This window comes from Sycon ciliatum, chromosome 2, assembly GCF_964019385.1.
Source record: "Sycon ciliatum chromosome 2, ocSycCili1.1, whole genome shotgun sequence".
NCBI lineage: Eukaryota > Metazoa > Porifera > Calcarea > Leucosolenida > Sycettidae > Sycon > Sycon ciliatum.
Genome location: NC_088644.1, coordinates 13,238,686 through 13,263,867, shown reverse-complemented (window position 1 = coordinate 13,263,867; position 25,182 = coordinate 13,238,686). Strand labels below are relative to the sequence as shown.

Here is a 25,182-nt window from a genome sequence, read left to right as displayed (position 1 = left end):
ATCCATGGATGGATCGATGTCACGTCAACACACATTTTTTGCCACAGATTTCAAAATGTGTGACAGAAGATAGTTCATCTCAAATTTTCTACAACTAACAGTAATATTAAGTACAAGGTACTTATCCATTCAAAGGCTCTTATCTGTGTCTCGCGGCTGCATGGGATATCTCTATTTTGTCATTGATTTCGACTCAAGCTATCTCGATTTCCTGTATTCGGTAAGTCTCCCTTGTTGTAGGAGGTTGTGTTTGTGTGTATGAAAGAGTAAGAATGGCTACTCTTGATAAACTACTTACTAGTAGTATTGGCTGGCTATTCTGCTCAAAGTTGTAAGTAGCACACAGCAGTACAATGGGTGTATGCTTCAAGTGCAGATGGTCAGTTCTCTCTCTTTTTGTGCAAGGTGCTTTGTTAAAAAAAAGTCATAATGGAGCGGTCAGCATTGTACAGATTTGATACAACTTGTGTGCCAGCACATGTATATGTAGTAGATTATGTACTAGCACATAATTGTGCGCATGGTTTAGTTCTGGCTGCAGTGGTATGCATACAAATACATGTACATGGTGACATCACTGCAACACTACCAAATTGGTAGTGTTGCAGTGATGTCACCATGTCACCATGTAGCGTTTCCATCACTGACAAAATTTAATATTATTAAATTTTGTCAGTGATGGAAACGCTGCAGCACGGTACGCTACCCAGACCATACACCGTTGCCAGTGTGTCCCCTACATGTATAGCACTACACGTAGCCGATCACAACACACAGCTCACAAAGTATACGGTACATGTACCGGTAGTCACATGTAGTCATGTACTAGTACATAGTGATTGGCATACAAGATCAGTACACTGTACACTGTACAGCTAGTGGTTCCGGCTACAGTGGGCGATGCACTGTTACTGTAATCCATGCAATAGAAAACACTATCATGATGCTGGGCGTCTAGACCTGTGGGGCAGTGTACAATTGCTCTGAAGAGATAAGCTTGAACACGACCGATTGTTGGCAAATTTCTGAGACAAGAAATAGAAGGTTATACGAAACACACAATGCATTGTACTTGTTTTCGCCAGTCTGTTATTTTCCTAGCTGTAGTGTTGGATATTCTCTGTGGCTAATGGTAGTAATAGGGACTGGTAATACTTCCTGGACATAAGTTAGTAGGTAGCTACTGCGGGAGAAAATCAATGCATCTGAACGGGAATCGGTAACTAGACTACTTTTAGAATTGGAATCAGCGGTTATACGTGTGATATCGGGTTACAGGGATCGTGGTTCGATAAAAGAAAGAAAGAAAGGTGTACGTCAAGTTCTTTGGGTGCACGTTTTGGTTAGAGTTAAGGCAACGTACTGTAGACTTTTTCAAGCAGTGTTCTGTCAGATTCAAGACGGTGATGTAACGTTGTAGATGAACCGGTACTAGTACTAGTAGCTACTGTACATGCAGACCAGGTGCACTGCACCAGACAGTGCATGGGTTGCCAGTATGACGACGTGGAAGTGAAGGCTGAAAACTCCTCGATGGTGCGCATTGCAACACGCAATTGCACGCAGACTGGCTGTCCAGGACAAGTGCAAATGCGTAACGCAACCGTTGTCCTGGGCGTGCAGCACGCACATGTACAATGCGTATCGCAACCGTTGTCCTGGGCGTGCAGCACGCACCTGTACATGTACTGGGTGTTCTAGGCATGTGTGGGCAGCGGGCTTAGGCTCCAGTCGCCCACCAGCCACATAATTATATCATGCCTGTTGTGGTGGCTACTGGCGCTGTAGTTTCATGTGATGTCCTTCCACTGTCAACTGCGCGCCAACGTAGGATGGCATTGATATTGACGGCTGAAGCAATCACAAACGACACAAAAGATTGCATGCAATATACAATGTACATGTATGCACTTGGTAAGCTGAAAGATTTTTTTATAAAAGCAAACCGAAAGTTCTTCATCCCTGTACTTACTTATGGAGCGGAATTCTCAGGCATCACTTACAAAGTGCGCACTGCAGGTGCTTTTGGGGACTGGGGACAAGTGTGCATTGCAGAATGGGTCCCGCGAAAACAGCAAATTCTTGTTCATTCACAGCAACCGTATTTCAAAGATATCTAGTTAGCTACTTACCCGCCGGAAAGCCAGCTCAAAGTCACCCGTGTCCGCTTTCTTGTTCCATCTGCGATCCAGCACCACTGCAACGGGAACAAGTGGAGACACAGACAGTGTTTCCTCAGTACATGCATACAGTGCTGTGTACTGTAAACAATGGGAGACCTCAGTACACGCATACAGTGCTGTGTACTGTAAACAATGGGAGACCCAGTCAACACTAGGAGTTCAACAATATAGACTACACTTCAACGGGCAGGTGTACGTATGTGACTCCTGTCTCAAAGCTCCTATCTTTATGAGCGGGGTACCGGGTGTGCGGTGGTGGTACGATTGCCTCTAGATAGATTGATTGATTTTGGGAGAGTAGTTTGTTCCTTACGCGTGTCCCATACCTGCGTGCAGTAGAACAGGTTGACATGATGTGACATACAGGTACATGTGTGCTGTTGTTACCTTTCATTGTGTCCTCCACGACTGCAGCACATAGCTTGCCGGTGACGTGTGTAGTGGCTGATAGTGCCGGACTGCAGTTGATCTCAATCTGGGCAGCCAAAGACAGAACGGAGCAGAACGGAGCACTTCTACTGTGTGTGTCTATGCGTGTGGACTATACACGTGCATAGCGTGGCCAGTGCTGCCAACTCGGTACATGTAAGTACCACTATTGTACACTGCACTGTACTCCTGAGTCCTGACTGTGAACAGTAATATAGTATAGCTGTGTTAGTAGGAGATGTGCTGCACACTGCTGGAGTAGTGGAGAGTGATAGCAATTACAGTATGCAAAACTCCTGGCTACTATCATCAAGTATCATGATATTGGCCATACTGAGCTGTTTTATAGACTTTTTGCAAACATCACCGTAGTCTTTGTATGGATTGGCAAAGCCGTGCTTCCGGTGTCGTTCCATGCAAGCAGCTCTAATTAATACTGTAGCGATGTACGGTAATCACGTAACCTAACGGTATACCCTGGTCTGCGATCCCTAGTTGGATCACTTGGTGACTGCAGCGCACGGTACGAAAAAACTCTGTACCCGAGACCTATTCCACGGTTCATCGGCCAGTACTGTAGCTGTGGCTGGGGTAGCTAGTGCAATGCAGAGTATGTTCAGTACTGTAGCTGTGGCTGGGGTAGCTAGTGCAATGCAGAGTATGTTCGGAGGTAATGTTTTGCCAGAAAAAGTGGATGTGTTGGGTCCTGCACCAGTGTGTACATTTCATAGTGTTAATCTGGCTAGTGTCATCCTGATTAACATCGCCATCCACGCCCCATCGGTGCACAACCCTGTGGAGTACAGGTGTACTGTACTGGCTGTAGGATAGAATGGCTGGGTGGTCTTGTTTGCATGATCGTTGTCACATCTACAGTAGACTACTGATGCATCCTGTACTGTGGACTTTCACATCATGCCATGACAGACTACTCATACATCAGGTACTGTGGACTTTCACATCATGTACTGTAGTAGACTTTCAGATTAGAGAGGACTGAAGCACATGCTCTCCACCTACTACCAGCCTGAGCATCATAGGAAACATCCACACCAACAAACACACACACGGACACACACAAGCAATAGACTTACCAGCCATGGGCGATAGTCTTCAGTTAGCATGAAGTCGGCACCGAACAGTTCAAAGGAATGCTGTGCATTTTGCAAAGAGAGAGAGAGAGAGAGAGAGAGAGAGAGAGAGAGAGAGAGAGAGAGAGAGAGAGAGAGAGAGAGAGAGAGAGAGAGAGAGAGAGAGAGAGAGAGAGAAAACAGCAGCGTGTTTTGTAGTGTGGTACGTGTAGACATGTCTGTAGCATCAAGCTTATTCGTGATGGTTAGGTGTGGAAGGAAGTCCCCTGGGTTCAGCAGCAAACAAGATAGGCCAGCACCCAGTGAAGTAGCCTGGCAACCTGTGATAATGTAGTGAGCACGGGAGTTTGGTGGGACTCACCTTCCTGCACTCGACAATGTCCTGCATGGAGAGAAGCGTGCCGATGATTGCATCTTTCATGCCTGTGTAGATTGAGTCCCACTTGTCGCCCTGGCTATTCTCACTAGAAATATGAAACACAGGCAACCAGCAGAGAAAGCAAATATTCACTGTCACGTCTGCCATACTGTTCCACATCGTACAGCGAGGAAAGAAAACTCCTCAGCTGGCCAGAATGTATTCAGAATGTGCACTATGCGCCAAGTGTAAGCGGACTGGCTACGCCCCACAGCCGATTCCTTATCACGTGAGTATTGTTTGTAGGCGGCTGGGCACGATGTTCGTAATGTTTCGTCGACTGTATGCATACACTTTGCAGTAGCTGCACGCCACTTCCAAGCATCCATGTGTGGCGATGCTGCAGTGCTGTAACTTGTAAATGCTAAAGGCTCACTTCTACCTACACTGCTGCCAGGATAGTCAAAACTTCACCCCTTCCTGTGTTTGTTTGTAGGAGGTATTCCTGGTACTGCTCTATTGGATGTGAGTGCAACAGTGGATATATTCATCCGAAACCTCTAATATGCGCAAGAGTCTGAACTACCTCTGGAGTGCCAGTCTCCTTTACCACCAGACTAGCCCGACGCTGTCCACGATTCTCCAGCAGCAGCTGCAGAGCCTGACCGACATCGACGGAGGCATAGCCACCATCTTGCCAAACAAGATCAAGCGCCACCTGTGCGCCCACTGCTCGTCCCTGCTGGTTGGTGACACAACACGCACGCGGCTGGTCGGCTGCAGGCGCCAGCGAAAGCTGCAGCATAAGCTCAGAAAGCGGCGAAGAGACCTCAGCAGCAGCACTAGCAATAGCACTAGTAGCAGTACTAGCAGCAGCCCTGGTGGCGGGTCATCTACAGTTCCGGACAACACGGCAGCGAGCAGTAGTTTACCCTCACGTCCTGCACTTGTATCGCGACGACAGGTATCTAACCACCGCTCTGCCACGTACACTACCACTCGCTGCAGTACGTGTCACCACAGAACACAGCATGTCTCCGTTCCCCAGCGCACCAGGCGGAAACCTGGCGAACAGCACGCGGCCGCATCGCAATCAGCAAGCCAGTCAGTGACTCCAAGCAGCACAGCAACAACCAGTGCCACACACCCCAATCCTGGACTTGCTCAAGCAACGCCTACTCAAGCCAGCCATCAAAAAGCACCCGTCCTCACAACACACAGCCATGCCACTCACAAGCACACGCCTACCGTTACAGCGCAATCTACTCCCGGTTCGCAGCAAGAGGACGAGGCGAGCAAGAGCAAGAAAGCGCAGAAGAGAGCACGCCAGAATGCACGCAAAGCTGGTCTTAGGGGTCAACTAGCAATGCTGGAAGCAGCTGCAAAGCAAAGTGGGAAGCCTGATACACCCAGTGGCGGCTCTCTTCAAGACTTTCTCACGTCGCTTTAGGCAAATGCTCCATCTAGGGACTTGGGTATTATAGGAAACTGAAGCACCTCAAAGCCGAACTTAGTACAGATATTCAATGTGGTAATGGGTTTAGAAGTACATACCGGTATAGATACTTCACATCATACTCCAGGCAAAACAATTGCTACTAGAAATGAAACATCTTTTTCTGTGGTTTAAATTCATGATCTCCATCAACCACCCACATATTTCCTCACGCTGCATGTATTCTCCACTAACAGCCTGTTTTAATAGTTACCTTCGCTATACATATACTCCTTTCGACCACCATGGAAACTCATGAAATTCACGTGATGTACTTCTCAGAGCTCGCTTTGTCACCCTACGTGCTGTACCCGGTTTTTTATTCTGCTTGAGGCAGCTTTATTATGATCTTGCATGCTGCGTTGCTGGCAACGTCTAGTCACTCTAGTGTGTCACAACCACAATACATGTATTCCTATTGGTGACTTACGTCAGGTATTGCTTGAACTGGTCGCTGGACCACATGTTGTCATCAGGCAGGTCAGGTGATCGCTTGTTGTCTACCTGTAGGTGCCGCTGGATCGCGTTGTTAGCGAGGTGTACACCACTGCAAGCGTGCACGAACACAGAGAAGCACAGCATGCGTGCGACGGGGGGGACACACGCTCTACTATCATGCTACTAGTGGCGTAGTGTACATGTAGTGTAAACCGGGGAGTAGTACTCCCTCAGTCCCCGGTTACTACTCCCTCAGTCCCCGGTTACTACTCCCTCAGTCCCCGGTTACTACTCCCTCAGTCCCCGGTTACTACTCCCTCAGTCCCCGGTTACTACTCCCTCAGTCCCCGGTTACTACTCCCTCAGTCCCCGGTTACTACTCCCTCAGTCCCCGGTTACTACTCCCTCAGTCCCCGGTTACTACTCCCTCAGTCCCCGGTTACTACTCCCTCAGTCCCCGGTTACTACTCCCTCAGTCCCCGGTTACTACTCCCTCAGTCCCCGGTTACTACTCCCTCAGTCCCCGGTTACTACTCCCTCAGTCCCCGGTTACTACTCCCTCAGTCCCCGGTTTACACTACATGTACACTAGTAACACTACGCCCCCTCCCCTTGTCATCTCTCCTAATACCCCTTTCCTGTCCCTGTGGGAAAAAATCAGAATTCTGCGCAAGAAATCATGGAGGGAAGTAGGCAAAATGTGGACTAGAATGTCCGGATAATCAGAAGTTTTTTTCCTGGCATTTCGAGGTTCGAATTATCAGGATTCCGCCTGCATAGGAAATTTGCGGAAACTGCATAGTCCGCAGGCCAAAGCGGAAAAAAATGCTCCAAAAAAAATTTCGTTCCCGCTGATGGGGTACCAAGGTTTGTTGACTCTACGTGATAGAGTGTTCCTTTACGAGCACAATGATGTAGGTTTGGTGTCAGGGGACTTGTCCTTTCGCGTGGAATTGAGGGGGTTCGACAGCTGTCAAATATGCACAGCTGTCGTGTATGGGGATTCTGAGCATGCACGGAAACTGCTCAAAACGGATCAAGTGATGCTCGCCACGCAGAATTTGGAAATTTTGAACTGAGTGATCAGGTGACGGCGAACACATTGTCAAATTTCTTATTGCACGTACAGCCATTTCCTGTTCTTCCTTTCCTTATGTCAAGCAATGATTGCGCGTTGTGTTAGGCCTTTGTCGTCCAGCTCATGGCGTCCTCGCCTGCTTCTTCAGAGTCCCTAAACAAGCGCAGTACTCGCCAGTCCGTTGAAGTTCCTCGTATCGAGCCAGGAAGGAAGAATTGCATATTTTGTGGATCCATCCAGAAAAGAATACCAGGTACCAACAAAAAGCAGAGTACTTCGCAGATTTTGACACTCGAAGCTGAGGAAAGGCTGAGAAAAGCTGCTGCCATACGGAAGGACGAGGGCATTTCGATTGCCATTTCAGCAGTCAGTAGCCTCATTGCAAGAGAGGCATACTATCACAAACAGTGTTACAACGATTTTACAAGAGAGTCATCCCTTGCACGAATCCGTGACAGCACACCAGCTACATCGACCCCAGCTACATCGACCCTAGTCACTAGCTCGTCTGCAGGTAGCGCTGAGCATGACCTGTCAACACCAAGACAAGAGGGAAACATCGAAGACTTTTACCACCTAGTACACCAGTTGCTGTTTGTGGAACGCACTGCTGTTAGCATTTCACGTCTTACGGCAGACTACAACGCGACAGTACATGGAACTGCTAGGAATGACAGAACCAAAGCTGCTATCACAGAACGGTTTGGTGAATCTGTCACTTTTGTGCGCCGTCCGTCCCGGAACACGGCTGAGCTAGTTTTCGCTAATGCCCATGCCAGTGAGATAATAGCCAGTTTGTATGCCGAGGTGGAAGAGGCGAGGGATTCGGATGGGGTTGATGATGATATTTGGGTGGAGGAGGACAATGCAGCTAACACTTCAGGAGGTGAAGGTGTTGTAGCACAAGATCGCCTGCGTATTGTATATCACGCCGCACGTCTTTTGCGGACTGCGTGCCAGGAGACAAAGGCCCAAGAGTCAAGCGGGGAAATCCCAACAGTTGCTGAAGCAAACGCATGCTTACCCAGCCTACTCCACAACTTTCTGGCTTGGGTAGTGACTGACCAGCATCATGATGACATCGGTCAGGACAAAGTTGATTTGGATGAGCAGCTGCAACGTCACGTCTCCTCCATTGGCCAGGATTTGCTGTATATTACATCAGGACTGCCGTGCCCCAAACATGTTGTTCTGGGACTGACCCTACATCACCTCTACCGGAGCGAGAAGCTGCTGAAAATGCTTAACCGGTTTGGGCACACCATTGCCTACTCCCAGGTTTTGGAAAGGGAGACTGCTATGGCAGAGCGGCGAGTGCGAGACGGGCACATAGTGGATGCGTTACCGGGTGGCATTGACCCCCACCGGCCATTCTACCATGTAGCAGATAATAACGACTTAAACGAGGAGACTCTGGACGGGAAAGGGACCACACACTGCACCAACACCGTTGTTGTCCAGCCCCGTGCTTCATCTGTAAGCCGCCCTGACAGTGATGTTTCTCCTGCTGAGCCAGCACGAAAACGCAAGCGTACGCTGGCCCTCGAACCTGAGGTTCTTCCCGAATTAGTGTGCCCGACAAAAGTCAACCCAGAGCGCCGTGAGGCAGTTGACGTGGAGACGCTGGACACCTCACTGCCTCACTGTTCTGACGCGGTGGCCATGGATGACTTCATCTGGCAGCTTGCACGGGCTTCAAAGGACGGTGACATCGGCAACGTCATTTTGTCCCGCACTGATCAAGACCAGACAGTTCCAGCGTGGTCGGCATTTAATGCCCTGCTTCAACGTCAATGCATCCCACCACGGTCTGCCATAGGTTACTGCCCTGTGGTCAACTCGTCACCAACTGACATGTCAACAGTCTACGCCATCCTCAGAAAGTGCCTTGGTCGATGTGCCAATGCTGGCCTCCCATTTAGCATCATTGTAGTGGACCAAGCCATTTACGCAAAGGCATTGGACATTATTAACCACCGGCCTGACGAGTTCTCACCCGTGGTGCTGAGATTGGGAGCGTTTCACGCAGCCTGCACGTTCCTCGCCATCATCGGGAAGCGTTTCCGTGATGCAGGTCTCCTTGATCTGTTCGTTGAGTCCGGGATAGCTGGACCATCTTCTGCCTCGTCTGCGTTAGACGGGACTCAATACAACCGAGCTGTGCGTTTGCACAAGGTTGTTGCAGAGGCTTTGCATCGGATGCGGTGGCAGCAGTTCGTGCAAGATGCGGATCCCACGATCATCAACCTAGCAGCCATCCGATCTTCACTAACGTCTTCATTCAAGGAGCTACAGTCTTGTGTCACCGATGACAACTCGGCGTGCATCACGGCATCACCGGAGGCTGTGGAGTTGCACAAGCAGTATACGGAGTACTGCCGGAAGCGGGCCGCTTCATCAGAAATGTTCAACTTCTGGTCTTCCTACATTGCCATGGTGAGCCTTCTGCTCCGGTTCTTGCGTGCAAGTCGAATGGCAGATTGGAAGCTCCATCTGCAGTGCGTTTTGAAAATGCTCCCTTGGTGCTTTGCGTACGACAGGCAAAACTATGCCCGCTACATGTCCTATTATTGGCTGCAAATGACCCAGTTGCCAACAACACATCCCGAAGCGGATCGGTTCCTGCAAGAAGGAGGTTTCTCCGTCCAGCGCTCCGACAACCCATTTGCTCAGGTCCCATCTGACCAGGCCATTGAACAGTCGATAAACCGGGCCACAAAGACCGTGGGAGGCATTATTGGGTTCAGCCGCCATCCAGCAACCGTGCAGAGATGGGTGTTGACTGCACATGACCGAGCCGCTGTGGCAGATGTCTGTTCGGAGCACTGTGGTATGGACAGTGGTACCGAGGAGCGAGATACCCTGCACAAAGAGTGCCAGACGGGAAGAATGGCTCGTGATGAAAACGATGTCGTGAGTGTGGTCGAGACTGTCAGCAAGTTTCTCAACCCATTCGCATCTGACGGCGAGGAACCGCTGCCTTTGACACAGTTCGCATCTGGCATTGAGGCACCCCATGATGTAGCCCAGGATCTGCTCCATGCCGAATCTCGTGGACACAAGGCCTTCACGGCTTTTCTTAGCGACAGACTGTTGTCTGGAGCATCCGAGAAACAATTCCACGATCCACTGAAGAAGCTGCAGCTGAAGACCTTCACTCTGAAGAAGCAGAAGAAGAAGACTCCTGGAAGTGGTCAAGCCGAAATTCTCCGGAGTGATCGGTCAACATTCTCCAGGATTGCCCTGATTGCTCAGACCAGGCAGATGGATATGCGTCATGTCCTGTCATACCCACTTGGCCCCCTGCCCTGGGCTTTAGCAACAACGTCAGGATCTCTGGTGAAGACCAGCAAGTCTGCCCTGCTGCCGTTGCTCACGGACAAGGCGATTGTCGACGACAGTACACACCCACCTGATGGTGCACTAATAGTCGACGCCATGGCACTGTTGAGGTCAATGAAGACTTCCAGCTTGCCATCCACGTTTGCCGAATATGCTGAGTGCATCCTAGATCGCCTGTGTAAGTTCTTTGCACGGTATGCTCGAGTGGATTTTGTTGTTGATACGTACCGGGATATGTCGATCAAGAATCTGGAACGTTCATCACGGGCCGCTAGTGGGACTCTACGGCAGCATATCACTGGCGCTGATCAACGGCTTCCCAGGCAGTTTGCCAAGTTCCTGGCAGTGGGTGACAACAAAGAGGAATTGATTGCATTCCTCGCCGTACAGTGGCAGCGTCCTGCCATGGTTGAGAAGGTGCCTGAGCAGAGGGAACTTGTCGTTACCAGCGGTAGCTCTTGTGTGATGATCAAACGTCAGGCAGGTGCTACAAGTGTCGTCCCTGTACCTGACTTGGAGTGCAGCCACGAGGAAGCGGATACCCGTCTCTTGTTGCATGCATCTCATGCTGGATCCGCAGGCTATCCCACCGTCACGGTCAAGTCCCCGGACACTGATGTAGCAGTTCTGGCTGCCTTCGCCCGCCATTGCATCTCTGGAAGATTGTACTTCCTCACTGGGACTGGGAACAAGGTTCGATGCATCGACATGGCAACTGTCAGCGACGAGCTTGGCCCAGAACTCTGCCAAGCACTGCCAGGCTTCCACGCCTTTACTGGGTGTGATAGCACAAGTGCTTTTGCATACCGCGGGAAGAAGGCTGCATTGAAGATTCTGCAAAGCACCGGTCCTGTTGGGTCTACATCTCGGCAAGCATTCACCTCCCTGGGGAAAGGCTTCGAACCACTGACAGCTGATGTGCTCATCAACCTTGAGACATTTGTGTGCTCCTATTACAAAGTCTCGGGTTGTAGCAGCGTCAACGATGCAAGGTATGAGCTGTTCTGCACAAAGACCTTGCAGTCAAACCAGCTTCCACCATGCAAAGATGCCTTCCTGAAGCATGCCGCGAGAGCTAACTACCAAGCTGCCATTTGGCGCCAGTGCATTGTGGCCCAGCCTGCGATACCAGCACCACAAGATAATGGCCAAGGTGAGTGAGCTGACTGTAGCATATAATGCAGTTGTAGAGGAGGACTGCAGTATGAAAATGATGGATATTCTCTGGACAAGACATGTTCGTTGATGTTGCTACTTATACAATAGAGTGAATCAGCTGTGTTATCAACACAATCATGCATGAAGTAATTGACTGTTGTAGTGTAAGAAGCTTTTCTGATATATGGAGTAAATAATTTGCATTCCTCCATCTGTTTGTTCTCCCCATTACAGGTTGGTGTCTTGACCAGAACGGTGATCTAGCTGTGGACTGGCTTAGTATACCACCCGCTCCCCACTCTGTCCTCGAGTTTCTCAGCTGTGGCTGTAAGACTGGCTGTGGAGGAGGCAATTGCTCCTGCAGGCGTCACATGCTCGTGTGTACAGATGCTTGTAGCTGTCACCATCATGCTTCAGTTCCATGCAAGAACTGCCCGGTGGAATCTGCTCCTGGACATGACGAAGTACAGGCCATCGATGAGGGAGATCTTCCGTCTGACACTGAGCAGCAGTGAGTCACCCATTTATGGACACACGGATAATGCACTTTCGTTTTATGTTACATGTAACTGTTCAACTCTAAACATTGGGTATACAGAACTGTGTTCACGTTGTGACATGCTTCCCTATTCTGATTCATGGGTGACTACAATGTAAGGTCGTACTGTGAGTCAGTGAGTTCTATGCTTCTATGGTCTGTCAATGCAGGTAATTGCATGAATGGCAAGTACGGATCACGTCGGTTTACCCAGTATGTGCTCAAAACTAGTGGACCGATGCGGTTAAAAGTCAGGCACCTCTACTTGTTGCATACACGTGTATGTGCTGAGTGTTTTTGCTGGCTTCTGAAACAACGTAGTGTATAGTGTATAGTGTATAACAATGTAGTATGAGTATGTGGTTGGTAATAATGCAAAGCCAACATCTTTGTTACGTCAGATTTATGTGCATCTCTCGGCGTCCATATTTTGTTGGCCGCTTAGCAGAATCTACTGTGCATAGCAGCATATACTGTGCATGTTCAGTTCCCTGCTCAAGTCCATTACTGAGTTGGCAGCGATTGCCGGATAGCCCTCCCACATTGTACATTGTCCAATGCCCATGTGATGGCATACTCTTCTTTTTGTCTTTTTTATATTTTCTACGCCTTCATTTTGATTTGATAACAGCCGAAGTTTGTTTCAGATGATGGCCCAGTCACATGGAGAAGCTCACCTACATGTGTATTTCATGTACATTATAATACTTGTGATGTTCTTTGCTTCTGATGTACATCCGATCCCCAATGTGATTTGACTACAGCTCATTACGAAAGACGATCCATGTATTGGACATAATCTTATCAGTGATTGTAATGCTATTGTATACCAAAGGGCATTCTGATTTGTATTGTGAAACAAGGCCCACCAAGTGATAAAGACTGTAAAATGTCCAGGTATATCACGAGGGGAGAGCCTCCCCTTCCACCCCATTCTGCATCCCTAATCGAGGGGCTGAGCACCCCCCTTCTACCCAACTACTGTACTTACAGTGCAATGGTATTGACCTTTTGTATGCACACAATTGTCGTACTGCGGGCGACCCGGCAGCATGGGTTCTAGTTGCACGATTATCATCAAACCTTGGATACCGGTGGTTCTTGGTCTTTCTTTGGCAATGCAAAAAACTGGAACTGCTTACAGCATAGGAAAGGTGGTAAAATTTGAATTTCGACTTCCGTTACCATGGCAACATCAAAATAATAGTATTCCTTTGATTTGGTCAACTTAGGACAAGAATCCCGGGACAAGAGATACATGATAAGAAAGCCCTAGCACCACTCTATCATTTCGTATAGTCAAACCTTGGTACCCTTCTGCTCGGAGCGAAAAGTACGAATTTTGCACCCTGGCCTGCGGACTAGCAGTATCAATATTCAGTCCAGGGGACCAAAGACAGTTCACGGGTGTGCAGTCCGTCAAGCACAAAAGGGAATGCTAATCTACAGTAAGATCGGGCGCCGAAGAACGCAGGGGCTCGAGCGCAGCCTAGGAAAGTTCTTAAATTTTTGATTCTAGCCAGACCGTTCTTATTCACACGCGCGCGGCGAGTCGAGTGACATCATGACGTTTGTCATGTACATGTACGTGTACATGTACATGTACATGTACATGTAGTGCAATGACTGTACATGTAGCAGTTACTGTTTACACGTGTACATGACATGTACTCACCTCCCGTACATGTACAATGTAGATCTACGTGTAAATTTTTAAAAGTGTTCTTAAATCTGATAATTCTAGCCTGGACTGTTCTTAAATTTTGCCGGTTTTCCAGCCTGGGTGTTCTTCGGCGAGGTGTTCTTCGGCGCCCGATCTTACTGTAGTGTGAGAAGAAGAAAGAAAAATAAAATAATGATGTCCAACAAAAGCGCTACAATACAAAATTAAGAAAGGGGGACATCAAATTCAATCACACAGCGAAGTGCAGCTTGCTAAGATATGGCTCGCCGTTTATCCGACAGTACTACATGAGAGTGGTGTAAATGCGTGTACAATGTACTGCAGCTTGCCAGGACACTGCCAGTAAGCAACGTTCTTATCAGTACATGTCATGGCTACACAGCAGTGAAGTAGATACTTACGCGGATAAGTCGAGCAAGGTGAACTGCTGGCCACAGAAGCGCAGATAGCTGGACTGTGGAAACAGATAGGAGAGGGTAGGGAGTGCGGCGTCACATGATTCAGTGATAGTATAGCACACTGCTGTGCTTGCGGTGGCCGGCAGATACAACAGAAGGTCCTCTTTCATGCACCGTGGTGGAGCCTGCTTTGGTCACAGAATGAAATACAGAGCTTTGTTTCCTCTGAATAAGACTTCTACAGTACTATACTTCTAGTACAGTATCCAGTTAAGTGGTTGCTCAACTCAGGTACTGGTATGTTCCTGGGTGTACATCAAAGTACATTGGTTCCTGCACTCACTATACGTAAAATTCACTGCACAAGTCCCAGACAACAACTGTTTTATTAGGAAGAAAGCATAACATGAAAGTAAGGCGGGTACGGTTGAATAGAGTATGATTGTGTTTCATGCACAGACAGCAGTCAGACAAGTGTGCTTAGAGATCAATGGGATCGCGACAGTGCATCGATCGCCATAGATTGGCAAACCACACAAATACTGACCTTGTAGAACCAGAGTGTGAGTGGGTTCCAGTCAGTCACCAGGAACCACTGGCGAATGTCAAACTTGGTGCCGTGGATGAGCATTGGACGTTCTGCAGCGCAACACGATCATGAATACAACATGCCCAGTCATGTTCAGTTGCGAACTCATGCAGCCATGGATGCAAAAAGCCAGACTGGCGCACCCGAGCTGTGTGATTTGTAGATGTGTACGGTAAAGCACCATGATACCACCCTACCACATGGACCCAGTCGTGGTCATATTTTGAATGTGCATGGAGCGGATGAGCGAGTCTGGCAACATGTACACCGTGCACACACTGCACATTATCTACTAAGTCCATGCTCACTTCACCTTTTACTTGAGGCTTTTAGCATCAGCATCGGCATCAGCAAGCTCCACACAGAAACAGTGGGCTGCTGTGGAGCCATGTGCGACCCCCACCGCACTCGGGTTCTTGCACTGTATGACCTTAGTTGCAATCAGCTACTCTGCACATGTACACGTACCGGTATATGATTTTACTTTCTCTCGCTGAAGAACAGGGAACCATAATACGTCTACAGTAGCATATCCTGTGAACCGAGGTGGAGCATTCACGACATTGCCTCAGCCACTGCATGCACAACAAAAGGACACCGACGCTCACCGATGTATTTCTGCACGACCCATTTGCTCTCCTTCATGATGGTGTTGCTGTTGACCAGTGAGAGGATCTTGTCCAGACGGTCCATGCACACGATACCTGCACAATGAGACAGAGAGACAGAGAAACAGAGAGAACAGGAAACAGGATATTGTCAACACTGGCGATGCATGATCAAGAAAGAGAACATGCAACCGTAACAAAAAAACGACAAGGCACACGTCTAGTTTGTTGCAACTCTGAGTTTCATGCTATGCAATCATCAGGCAATAGTTAAAAATGTTTGAGTGTGTGTAGGACATCTCTTTCTCAGTTCACATTTCCGAACAAGTAGACAACATATATCTCACCTCTGCCACGCGACTGTGCCCCAGGCTTTACAATCCAGATGTTCCTTATCCCGTCCGAATGGAGTTGTGGTAAGATCTCCTTCATCTGTGTGTGCAAAACAACGACATCACAATGTCACTAATTGGTCCGGCATCATGCATCATGTATTGTGTATGATTGTACTGAATGCACACTGGCTCTTTGCAATCCATCTTATCAGATTGCCAGCATGCTAATCCATGCCCAGCTTTACTGACAATACTAAAATAATCCACCACAGTCTTGCAATGCAGCATGCAGTTGCTCGCTTTGACTAGCTTCTGATCCAGGCTGGCCCGGTACCAGTGCATGATAGATGCTACACACAAACCAATGTGATGTGCCCCACACTAGCACTAGATATCCACACACTAGCACTAGATATCCACACACTAGCACTAGATATCCACACACTAGCACTAAATATCCACACACTAGCACTAGATATCCACACACTAGCACTAGATATCCACACACTAGCACTAGATATCCACACACTAGCACTAGATATCCACACACTAGCACTAGATATCCACACACTAGCACTAGATATCCACACACTAGCACTAGATATCCACACACTAGCACTAGATATCCACACACTAGCACTAGATATCCACACACTAGCACTAGATATCCACACACTAGCACTAGATATCCACACATCCACATACATGTACCCAGAAGTCACACACGTTCAAGCTGCCTGCCAGTTACGTGTACAGTTTACCTGGTCCAGGGCTTGTGTTGCCCGCTGCTCCAACTCCACAGACACGTCCTCCAGCAGGGCATTGTAGCTAGATAGGATTTGGCAGAGCGCAAACACACCATGCACACCACAAAGACAATACCACCACCACCACCACGCAACAACAGGTCTGTGTCACATTGGTCCCCATGTGCTTGGTGTGAGAATTTGGAATTATCTTGGCTAAAGGATCCCTGCTTACGCACCTGTGGAGGCTTTTGCCTTTGGAACTGAAATGCATTTACCTCCAGCATGCAAACACCGAACACTAGGCTGCTTCACCAGTTTGTCTCTACTACATGTGGCAACACCTGCAAAGCTTCCACAGTGATCTGTGGAAGGAAGCTGAAGCTGCTACGACACTGCTGCATGTACTGCTGCCACCCCTGCTGGGTGCATCTGCTCCTGTTTTTCGGCTTCCATGCACACTCTGATCACCTCCACCTAACCTGCTGCTAAAGTACAGCACTGCTCAATGAAATCCAGTCATGTCATTCAAGTACGCGCCGGGCGTTCTGCAGCCATAGGCCTGCGAACACTGGACTGTGCTAGGTGCAAACTGAGTGACACGACTGGATTTCATTGAGCAGGATTGTACATGGCCTGTGATTGTACCGCGGTTCGGAAATACATATACTATGATGTAGAATCAAAAAGAAGCCAGTCATGACCATCGGTCAGTACAGCAGTGTCGGTGGGTACCACTGCCAGGTACTTACTGACATATGAGATAGAATTGTCCGATGACATAGTCCCACTCAGCATCGGACAGTTTATTATCCTGCAGCAAGCACACATGGAAACAAAAGTTTGTAAACAAAACAATGCATGCCCATTAGTCGCATACCCTCAGCTACACAATGCCATTCTCTTTAGTGGATTGTTAGGTTTCGGATGAGTTATCAGGAACAACACAGCAGTGGTTTCCGCTCACCTTTTCTTCATCAATGTCATCATGTTCTTGCTGGCAGAGGAACAGCTCACAAGCCTCCACGGCAAGCCGGACAGCCCTCTCCTCGGCACGGGGCCGCCCATCGGAGTCCAGGTCAGCACGGAGAACGCTAGTGGAGGACGCGGTGGTGTGAAGGCCAGTGTCACTGTTACTGCTGTCCAGTTTACTTGCACACTTGCGTGGAACATTGGGTGAGGAGTCAGGACTGGAATTGCTTGATGAGCTGGTATCGGCACCGTCAGCAGCAGCAGCATCACTGGCACTAGGGCTAACACCGGCATTGCAGGACTCGTTACTCACTCGTTTCTTGCGTCGGCCGGCGCGCCTCTCCTGCTGGCGTCTCTTAGCAAAGCTGGTGCTGGCCCAGGTCTGGTCGGCAGCATTGCGACCGCTGCAGAACGACTTCAGGATGGACGCGGCAGCTGTCAGTCGATAGTTATCTGCAAGGATACAGCGACAGCTAGTGGTTAATGACCATCGAAATTACGCTGGGGAAAAGAGCATGAAACTATTACAGCAGTGTTTCACTACCTTACAAGACATTTGGGTTACATCACGGGTTACATCATTGGTTCCAGACTTACAGCATGGGTTACATCATTGGTTACATCATGGGGTCACACAAAGGCTGCACATCAGTACGGAATGAAGCTATTTATTTAGTTCTTGGCAAGCCACTGCGCAAGTCATACCCCAGTTATCTGACTCAGACACGGGTCGGAACGTACTTGAACAACAAACTCTAGCCAACAAAATGCTAGCCTTGCTGCAGCGCACTCATGCTCCTTACCTACAAACTCGTCGCGGTCGTCCTTGGAGCTGAGAACGTAGCACCGTGGGAAGAACTCATCGGAATTCTGCTGACAAGACCAGCTCAGCTGCCGGAGATTCTTACAAATACCAACCTGGTGTGTATCGGAACAGTCACAAGCAAGTCCAAAGGTTTGACACATACATACATGTATACGATCCATTTTCAAATAATGAAACGAATGGAATATTTTTTGGGATTAGAATTACAATAACGTTAGAACCTGGGTATCCTTTTGCTGCCTAGGGAGGCCATCACATTAAGAAATTGCAGCGCAATACCCGTTATTTTGCTCCTGTGTACTTTGATGCATGCTGAATAAGTGTGCATTCCAGTCTGTAACTGCCGCTCGATCAATTCAACAGGCACACTCGCACTGTCACTTACCTTGGTGGTGAAAGCATGTCCTTCACGGAAATGATTGATATACTGGTCCTGCATTTAGGATCAAAGGTGGAGAGGCAAGAAAAAACACAGCAGTTGGCATGCAGAATGGCAGAGCATGAATTGCCACGGGCCTGTGCCACACCTTGGGTATTTCAGAATGTTCAATGGTGATATGCTCCCCCCCCCCCCCCCCCCCCCGTCTCTTACTAGGAAGAGACTCTCCAGTGTGAATTTTTTGACTGCTAAAACCCCAAACTGTGTAATCACAAGGCCATGTATTGTAATAGGCTATCAAAACTAATAAATCCAGTCTTTGCTCTGTTTCCCTTACCAATCTTGACATGTCTGATACACGCGATATCCCACTTAATAGCTCTGGGGCTACCACAGTAGGGCCGCTACTTGAACCATATCGCTGCATGGAATGCCTAATATGGCTTGTACTCACGTCCTCTTTGCTAACACCTACCTTATAGAGCATCTTGAAGTCAATGTCCTCTTTCATCATGGTCCAAATGAAATGCGGATGTTCGTTGCGCACGGCACGGGACTGTGGGATCACAACAAAAGCACAATCATGCGGCTCTCAAGTCCTGGGAGAGTGCTCAAATCCAGATCTTGAATATAAACTTACCTAATGTAAATGGGGATAAAGCTTCAGCTCAGAGTTTCATGGCAAAAAAAGTGATCCCCACTCCCCAGGCAGGGAAACATTTGCCATTGTGCAAATGTGGACTGCAAGGTTAAATGGACAGGGAGGAAGACAGGTCCGATAACCAAGCGAAGTAGTCAATGGAACCAATGCAATGCAATCACCAGCAGTGGTCCAGCTCCGGGCCGCCGGTTAGCCCTGATACCAGCCAGACACCACATGCATACCGTTCGAGTACTAGAGAGCACAGGGGCGTCGGACACGGTGCGGTCACTACGGTATTGAGTCAATGACCGTACTACTTTTTGCCCCAGTTACCACATAAACCAATATAATACACTGATTTGGGCTCTAAATTGCTAAAATATTTCGTCTCAGCCTACCCTCCCCCACGAGTAAATTGTACTTCAGATGTATGACCGTACCACCCTGAAATACCTTCCGACGCCCCTGGAGCACGGGATGTACCACACAGCATTGCGTGATGTTCCCAAGTGCTATGAGGTTTGCATATCTGCATGCCAATGCTGTGAGGGGCACGCCCAGTTCAGTGATTATGGACGATACATCAATGAATAGGTTTTCGAGCCTAAGTTTGGGCTAAATATGTCAGCCTAAAATCGCCGCAGTCGCTGGATGAAAAATTCTTTATTGTGATGTCGAAAACGCATGGCGTTTCGGGCCAGTCACCCATCGTCAGAACCTTAGCAGGGTTTCCATTCCTCCAGGATGGTTGTCTACCCCGGCAACACAGCCCATACTACCATACCACCAGAAGCATACTGAATAACATAGCTATGCAACTACATTGTACAGTAAGTAAACCATAGTCTGTACCAGGAAGTACATGCAGCACTTTTACTTCTCTCTGGAAAACACAGATAGTGTGCATGGTGGATACTTAAGCTTACCAGCATTCCCCACTCTTCTTCCTCTGTCTTGCTCATTGGCTCATAGCCAAGCAGGCGAGGACACGGCTCTGGCTGGTCCGCATCAGCGGGACTGTCACCACCATCATCACCACTGTCACCATCATCGCTATCACTGCTGCCGGCCTCTGCAGACTGATCCGCCTTCTTGCTCTTTGCTTCTCCACCGCTAACACCGGTGGTTGTGGTCGACACATTCTTCTCGGGACTCGTCTGGATTGCGGGTGGCTTCTTTTTGCGCTTCTTGCGCTGCCGGTTTGCCAGGATGCCCTTGGGAATCTTGTACTCAAACTCAATCCAGCCTCGTTTCCTCAGAGCATAGCGTACCATTGGGTATGGGCCATAGATGGTGAATATTCGTTTTTGCTGTAGCCGCAAGCAAAGACCATGTGCAACGTGTTCTGGGTCAATGTTGGGTAATACTGAAGTATTACTAACTGCTTAAGAGCCATCCATAGTACCGTGTCCTCATTTCTCACCCCCCCCCCCCTCTCCTCTAAGCTATACACATTGATGATGTGGTTCTGTACCAAAGACGTAGAGAAAGATGCACTGCTGTTGCTGCTGCTTGCAGCATGGAAGAACATACTGAACACAATGAGCATCACATCATGTAGCATCATTCTGTGCAGGCTGATCCAGTTCTTATAAGAAGTACAGCCTACCTCACTTATAACAAATGCGTATGTAGCAAATTTCGTGATGTATAGCGAACCACCGTCCATGTTGCTATTTGAAGCCATACAGAATTGACCCGTTGCAGCAAGCTGTTTTCGTTTGTAACGAACTGTATATTGTAGGGGAGCATGTTAACCAAGTGTACTTGTGCCATCACTGGCTGCATGTCTGGCAAGATAGGAGCCAATTATTACACTTTGTACAATATTCCAGAAAAAAAGATATTTTTTTAAAAATATTTTTTAAAATTGTTATCCATTATTATGTACTGTGAAGACTCATGACTCAACGGGACATGCGAGTGATATGCTTCCTACCTTCAATGCTTGTGCAGCTCTGGCTTTGACACGTTTCACACGATCAATGTCCATATGGCCCGGCAATGCAGGTGCTGCTTTCTTCAGCGTCTTCTTGTGCACCGCCTTGCTTGGCGAACTGGGACGGCATGCACTGTCAGAGTCGCCCGAGCCGCCATCATCGCTTTTTTGATCGCTGGCTGGTGTTGCGTCTTCCCCGGTGGCATTGACAGGAGTTTTAACCCGTGCCATTTTGCCTGCAGCGGCTACAGAGGTGGTAGTCTCATCTACTGCAGACACGCCAGCATGGTCCTTGGCAGCACTATTTAAGTTCAGAAGCAGGTGTGTGTCCAAGGAACCCACCGTCACCGTCATTTCCGTAACTTCCACAGATCCTTTGTCATGATCATTGACCTTGGACTTGCTATCTACTGAAGACGAAGACGAAGAGCTATTCTTCCGGAATAATGCCTTTACTGGAGAAGTTTTTATCGTCGGTGTCTTCATGGTTTGCTTTCCTGCTACTGGCGGCTTTACGGGAGACATATTACTTTTTTGACTTCTCTGCTGTGCAACTTTGTGTTCAGATGTTGTTGCCGCTGCTGCTGCTGCAGGTATAGACGTTGTAGTCATGCTGTTCTGCGATTTAGTTGCTGTTGCCTTGTCATTCGCAGCAGTGTTGTCTGCATGTAGGTTGTGGTGACGACTGAAGGCAAGCTTGCGGGCGACTGACAGCTTCACTGGCAGGTTTATGGCGGCGATTGCCATTGATCCAAGCTTGGTGGGGAGTCTCTTCGCCGCTAGTTTTGCCTGATCCGGCTTGTCCGACCTTCTGTTTTGGCCGATCATGTTTGCTTTCCCCTGTGGAATCTGAAGGCATTGGACAAACAGTAAGCAAAAACTAATACATTTTAGCAGTTCCCTTCCACTGTCCCCTTGTGACGCTGTTCACCAGGGAGCAAGCACTCCCTATCTGAGAGTTTGGTGAGCAGTAAATTATCTGTCCGTCAAGATAGACCACTCAGTTACATGGACAATCCATTGTTATTTCCGGTTGTAAACTACCTGTTTCCATACAAAATCAGTGGTGTTATCTACCAGGTGTGTATAGGCATCATACACTTTGCATATGCTATGGTGCCCAGATTAACATCAGTAAGAAAAAGAAAGAGAGAGAGAGAGACAGAGAGGGAGAGAGGGGGGGGGGAGAGAAAGAACACACACACACACACACACACACACACACACATACACACGAACAAGGGGAGAGAGCCTACCAGCTGGTTCCGCTTCTCGACGACTGCCTGCTGGCGACTTAGGAAAGTACTGGTTAGCTTCTCCGCCATCTGCATGCTACGTTTGCTGACCTCGGGTCGGAATGTCAGTGGCTTGACAATTTTATCCGGATCAATGGGACGCTGTGTTGTGAGGCGCTCCACTAAGCCTACTTGGTCTCTGTTGCTGTTGGCAAGGATGCGCAGGCTGTTCTGGTTGATCCGCGGTGCAAACGTCAGCTGTGAATCAAAACTGCATGGAATGGCACATTGCAGGTGGTAACGTTAGAAGGCCTCAATACTGTGTGATTGGTTTGGGCATTGGGGTGGGCATCATGGTCTAAGCCTAAGGGAACACAACACTATCTAGTACATGCATGGGCATAGTAAAATGGTGTTGGGGTGCCTGGTTGGCAAAACGCTGGTCAACCAAGGCCTTTGTTCAATTTGCCAAATTATGCATTAAACTAGGGGTCAAACGGGTGTACCTTTAACTAACGACCGGGTAATTTTCTTAACGAGCGGGTTAACGGGTACCCTTTAGCCGCCATGTTTAATTTTGGGCAATTTTTACATAAATCATGATATTAATTTATCTGTTCTCAGGTTGAATTTTGATATCACATTATGATTCGCAAATTGATTTGTGTCTGATAGTTGCGGAGGTAGATCTACTAGGTTCAAAAATGCAACAACAATGCAGACATCCAGCGTGGAGTTGGAAATAATTGACTCCCGCCTGGAATGCGCAATCCTAGCAGTGTCGTTCCGTACTGACTGGATCATCGAAATCCAAACGGGTACCCTTTTACTAACGGTACCAGAGATTAACGGTCGGGTACCCGGAACACCCCTTTGACCCCTACATTAAACCAACCCACTGAGGAGGCATGCCTATGTGCCAATGCACTCTTGACATGCCACGCTTCAGGGCCGTAGCATCCGGTCCGACCATGGCTGGACCACCCTATTTTTGAAAAAGTTCGCCAACCCAATTCATTCAAAGCGGGGGTTTCTGTCAAAAATGTTCATTTTCTGGTCAAGTATGCCACGAAATCCAGGTGCGGCTACGATCTTGTGCTTTATACAAGACCCGATGCTATACCCCGGCGGAAGCAAGACTAGGATAAGCTAAGTAAATCTGATGATATCAAACACTGCATAGCTTCCGGTGCATAACAAGTTACTCACCTGAATTTTCGAGGTTCTTTATGCAAGTGTAGCGGTGGCAGCTTTGGCTTGAGCGCGGCGTTCGTCACGGCACAACCCGGCGCTGGTGTTCCGTTGGGTGCCCCGTTGGATGGTGCTTCAACCTGTTCTTCCGTGTTCACGTTGTCCTGAGAGCCAGAGATATTGTCCGCACCAGAAGAGGAGGCAGCAGCTACATCACGTGTGCACATGTTCTCAGTTGCACTGCCGGCCTCCGATTCCTGAGCCGATGCCACAAGGGCACCACTGGCAGTGTTGATTACAGGGGAGGTGGACATAGTGACACTGGCGAATGCCTCCGATATGCGACTGCTGGAACGGCGTGCAGATGCCGAGGCCAGGCGCCGGCTGTGCTCGTTGATCTGCGGGCTGAACGTCAGATTCGGGTTGTCCATCATCTCTGGACGGCTTTGCGCTGACGCCGGCTGCGGCTCAGCTAGCATGGTCGATGTACAGATTGACCATCCGCTGGTTGAAGAGATCTAGAATGCCGGTAAATCAGTGTAGTGATTCAATGCAGCATACTGCATGTGTGTGTGTGTGCATGTGTGCCAGCGTGTGTTTGGGTATTCAGCTTGCAGGGTTACTGATCACAATAACTACATTCTAGCAATCAACCAGGATGATTTGTCACTGCTGGTCTGGTATCTTTGCTGGTACTGGGAACAGTGACTTCAAGTTTCAACTAACTTTGTAAGTGGAGGGAGAGCTAACGTTAACGTCTTGTTTGTTACTCTTGATGGACTATGACCGGTGAACTCCAGCGGACTGTAGTACTACCAGCTGTTGTATAGCCTAGGCCAGGCTAGGGCCGTAAGTGCGATGCTTCATCATCAGTTGTAAACGCACGCAGCTCAGGTACGGTCTGCTTCTCCCACAACACCTCAGTCTGGACTCGTGTACGGTGTAGCACAGTATCGCCAGGGCTAGGGCTGCTCGTTGATCGCTGTCATGTAACTGTAAGGGCAGTCGCGAGGCAGAAGCTCAGCTTGTTGATTCGGTTGATTGGTGGAGTATATTTGTAAGCAATCGTCACATTCACTCCTACCTCTCTCGATGTCTCCTTCAGTTCAGTCTCGAACCAAGCTAGGCTGTCTCGGTGCATCAAGTATTCTTAGGTACGTCGTTCCGCGGTTCAGCCACTACTACACTAGCACTCACTCGATCATTACACGCGATGACTGATCAGGCAGCCTTACAAGCAATCTTTGCGTGGAACCGAACGCCGCTATACCATGCAACAACCAGTCGGAACATAATCATTGGCCGTTACAACTCACACTCACGGAGTTACATGCGACCGAGCCGGCGTTGGAAGTCAGTAGTTCCCTTGCAAAACCAAACCTTGCTCGGTCCAGTTTTCAATTCAATTTTCGTGACACGGAGTGTGTTTTCGTCGTCAGTAACGGTCACCTAGGGGGCTTGGCTCGGCCACACATGAAGGTACTGCTACGCTATGTCAGTATGTGGCTTCGCTGCCTTACCTGTACT

General features: G+C 48.6%; 3 protein-coding genes across 3 annotated transcripts; 2 read left to right on the top strand and 1 right to left on the bottom strand.

Moving 5' to 3' along the window:
* The first annotated feature begins 92 nt into the window (after positions 1 to 92).
* Positions 93 to 5,944, top strand: LOC135808802 (uncharacterized). Its single transcript, XM_065322028.1, has 3 exons — positions 93 to 220; positions 2,598 to 2,768; positions 4,558 to 5,944. The coding sequence occupies exon 3, from the start codon at positions 4,627 to 4,629 to the stop codon at positions 5,509 to 5,511; it is 885 nt and encodes a 294-aa protein (XP_065178100.1). The 5' UTR covers positions 93 to 220; positions 2,598 to 2,768; positions 4,558 to 4,626; the 3' UTR covers positions 5,512 to 5,944.
* On the bottom strand, positions 819 to 25,100 carry LOC135808800 (uncharacterized). The gene is made up of 20 exons (XM_065322025.1): positions 23,674 to 25,100; positions 22,486 to 22,735; positions 21,230 to 22,078; positions 20,217 to 20,600; positions 19,123 to 19,203; positions 18,654 to 18,701; positions 18,246 to 18,360; positions 17,438 to 17,895; positions 17,223 to 17,284; positions 16,486 to 16,552; positions 15,737 to 15,821; positions 15,390 to 15,485; positions 14,740 to 14,831; positions 14,196 to 14,248; positions 5,987 to 6,103; positions 4,065 to 4,167; positions 3,707 to 3,766; positions 2,571 to 2,658; positions 2,133 to 2,197; positions 819 to 1,851 (listed from the first exon to the last, which is right to left on the bottom strand). The coding sequence occupies exons 1-20, from the start codon at positions 24,132 to 24,134 to the stop codon at positions 1,774 to 1,776; spliced, it is 3,612 nt and encodes a 1,203-aa protein (XP_065178097.1). The 5' UTR covers positions 24,135 to 25,100; the 3' UTR covers positions 819 to 1,773.
* LOC135808799 (uncharacterized) lies at positions 6,800 to 12,946 on the top strand. The gene is made up of 3 exons (XM_065322024.1): positions 6,800 to 11,567; positions 11,807 to 12,083; positions 12,281 to 12,946. Exons 1-3 carry the CDS (start codon positions 7,196 to 7,198, stop codon positions 12,282 to 12,284), a joined length of 4,653 nt encoding a protein of 1,550 aa, XP_065178096.1. The 5' UTR covers positions 6,800 to 7,195; the 3' UTR covers positions 12,285 to 12,946.
* Positions 25,101 to 25,182: the final 82 nt, after the last annotated feature.

Excerpts from the sequence above, each read along its gene's own strand:
- LOC135808800 (XM_065322025.1), bottom strand. The coding sequence starts at position 24,134 with ATGCTAGCTGAGCCGCAGCCGGCGTCAGCGCAAAGCCGTCCAGAGATG. Across the intron at positions 14,832-15,389 it reads GGTCGTGCAGAAATACATCG|AACGTCCAATGCTCATCCAC; the intron begins GTGAGCGTCGGT and ends GTTGCGCTGCAG. Across the intron at positions 2,198-2,570 it reads CGTGGAGGACACAATGAAAG|TGGTGCTGGATCGCAGATGG; the intron begins GTAACAACAGCA and ends TTCCCGTTGCAG.
- LOC135808799 (XM_065322024.1), top strand. The coding sequence starts at position 7,196 with ATGGCGTCCTCGCCTGCTTCTTCAGAGTCCCTAAACAAGCGCAGTACT. Across the intron at positions 11,568-11,806 it reads ACCACAAGATAATGGCCAAG|GTTGGTGTCTTGACCAGAAC; the intron begins GTGAGTGAGCTG and ends TCCCCATTACAG.
- LOC135808802 (XM_065322028.1), top strand. The coding sequence starts at position 4,627 with ATGCGCAAGAGTCTGAACTACCTCTGGAGTGCCAGTCTCCTTTACCAC.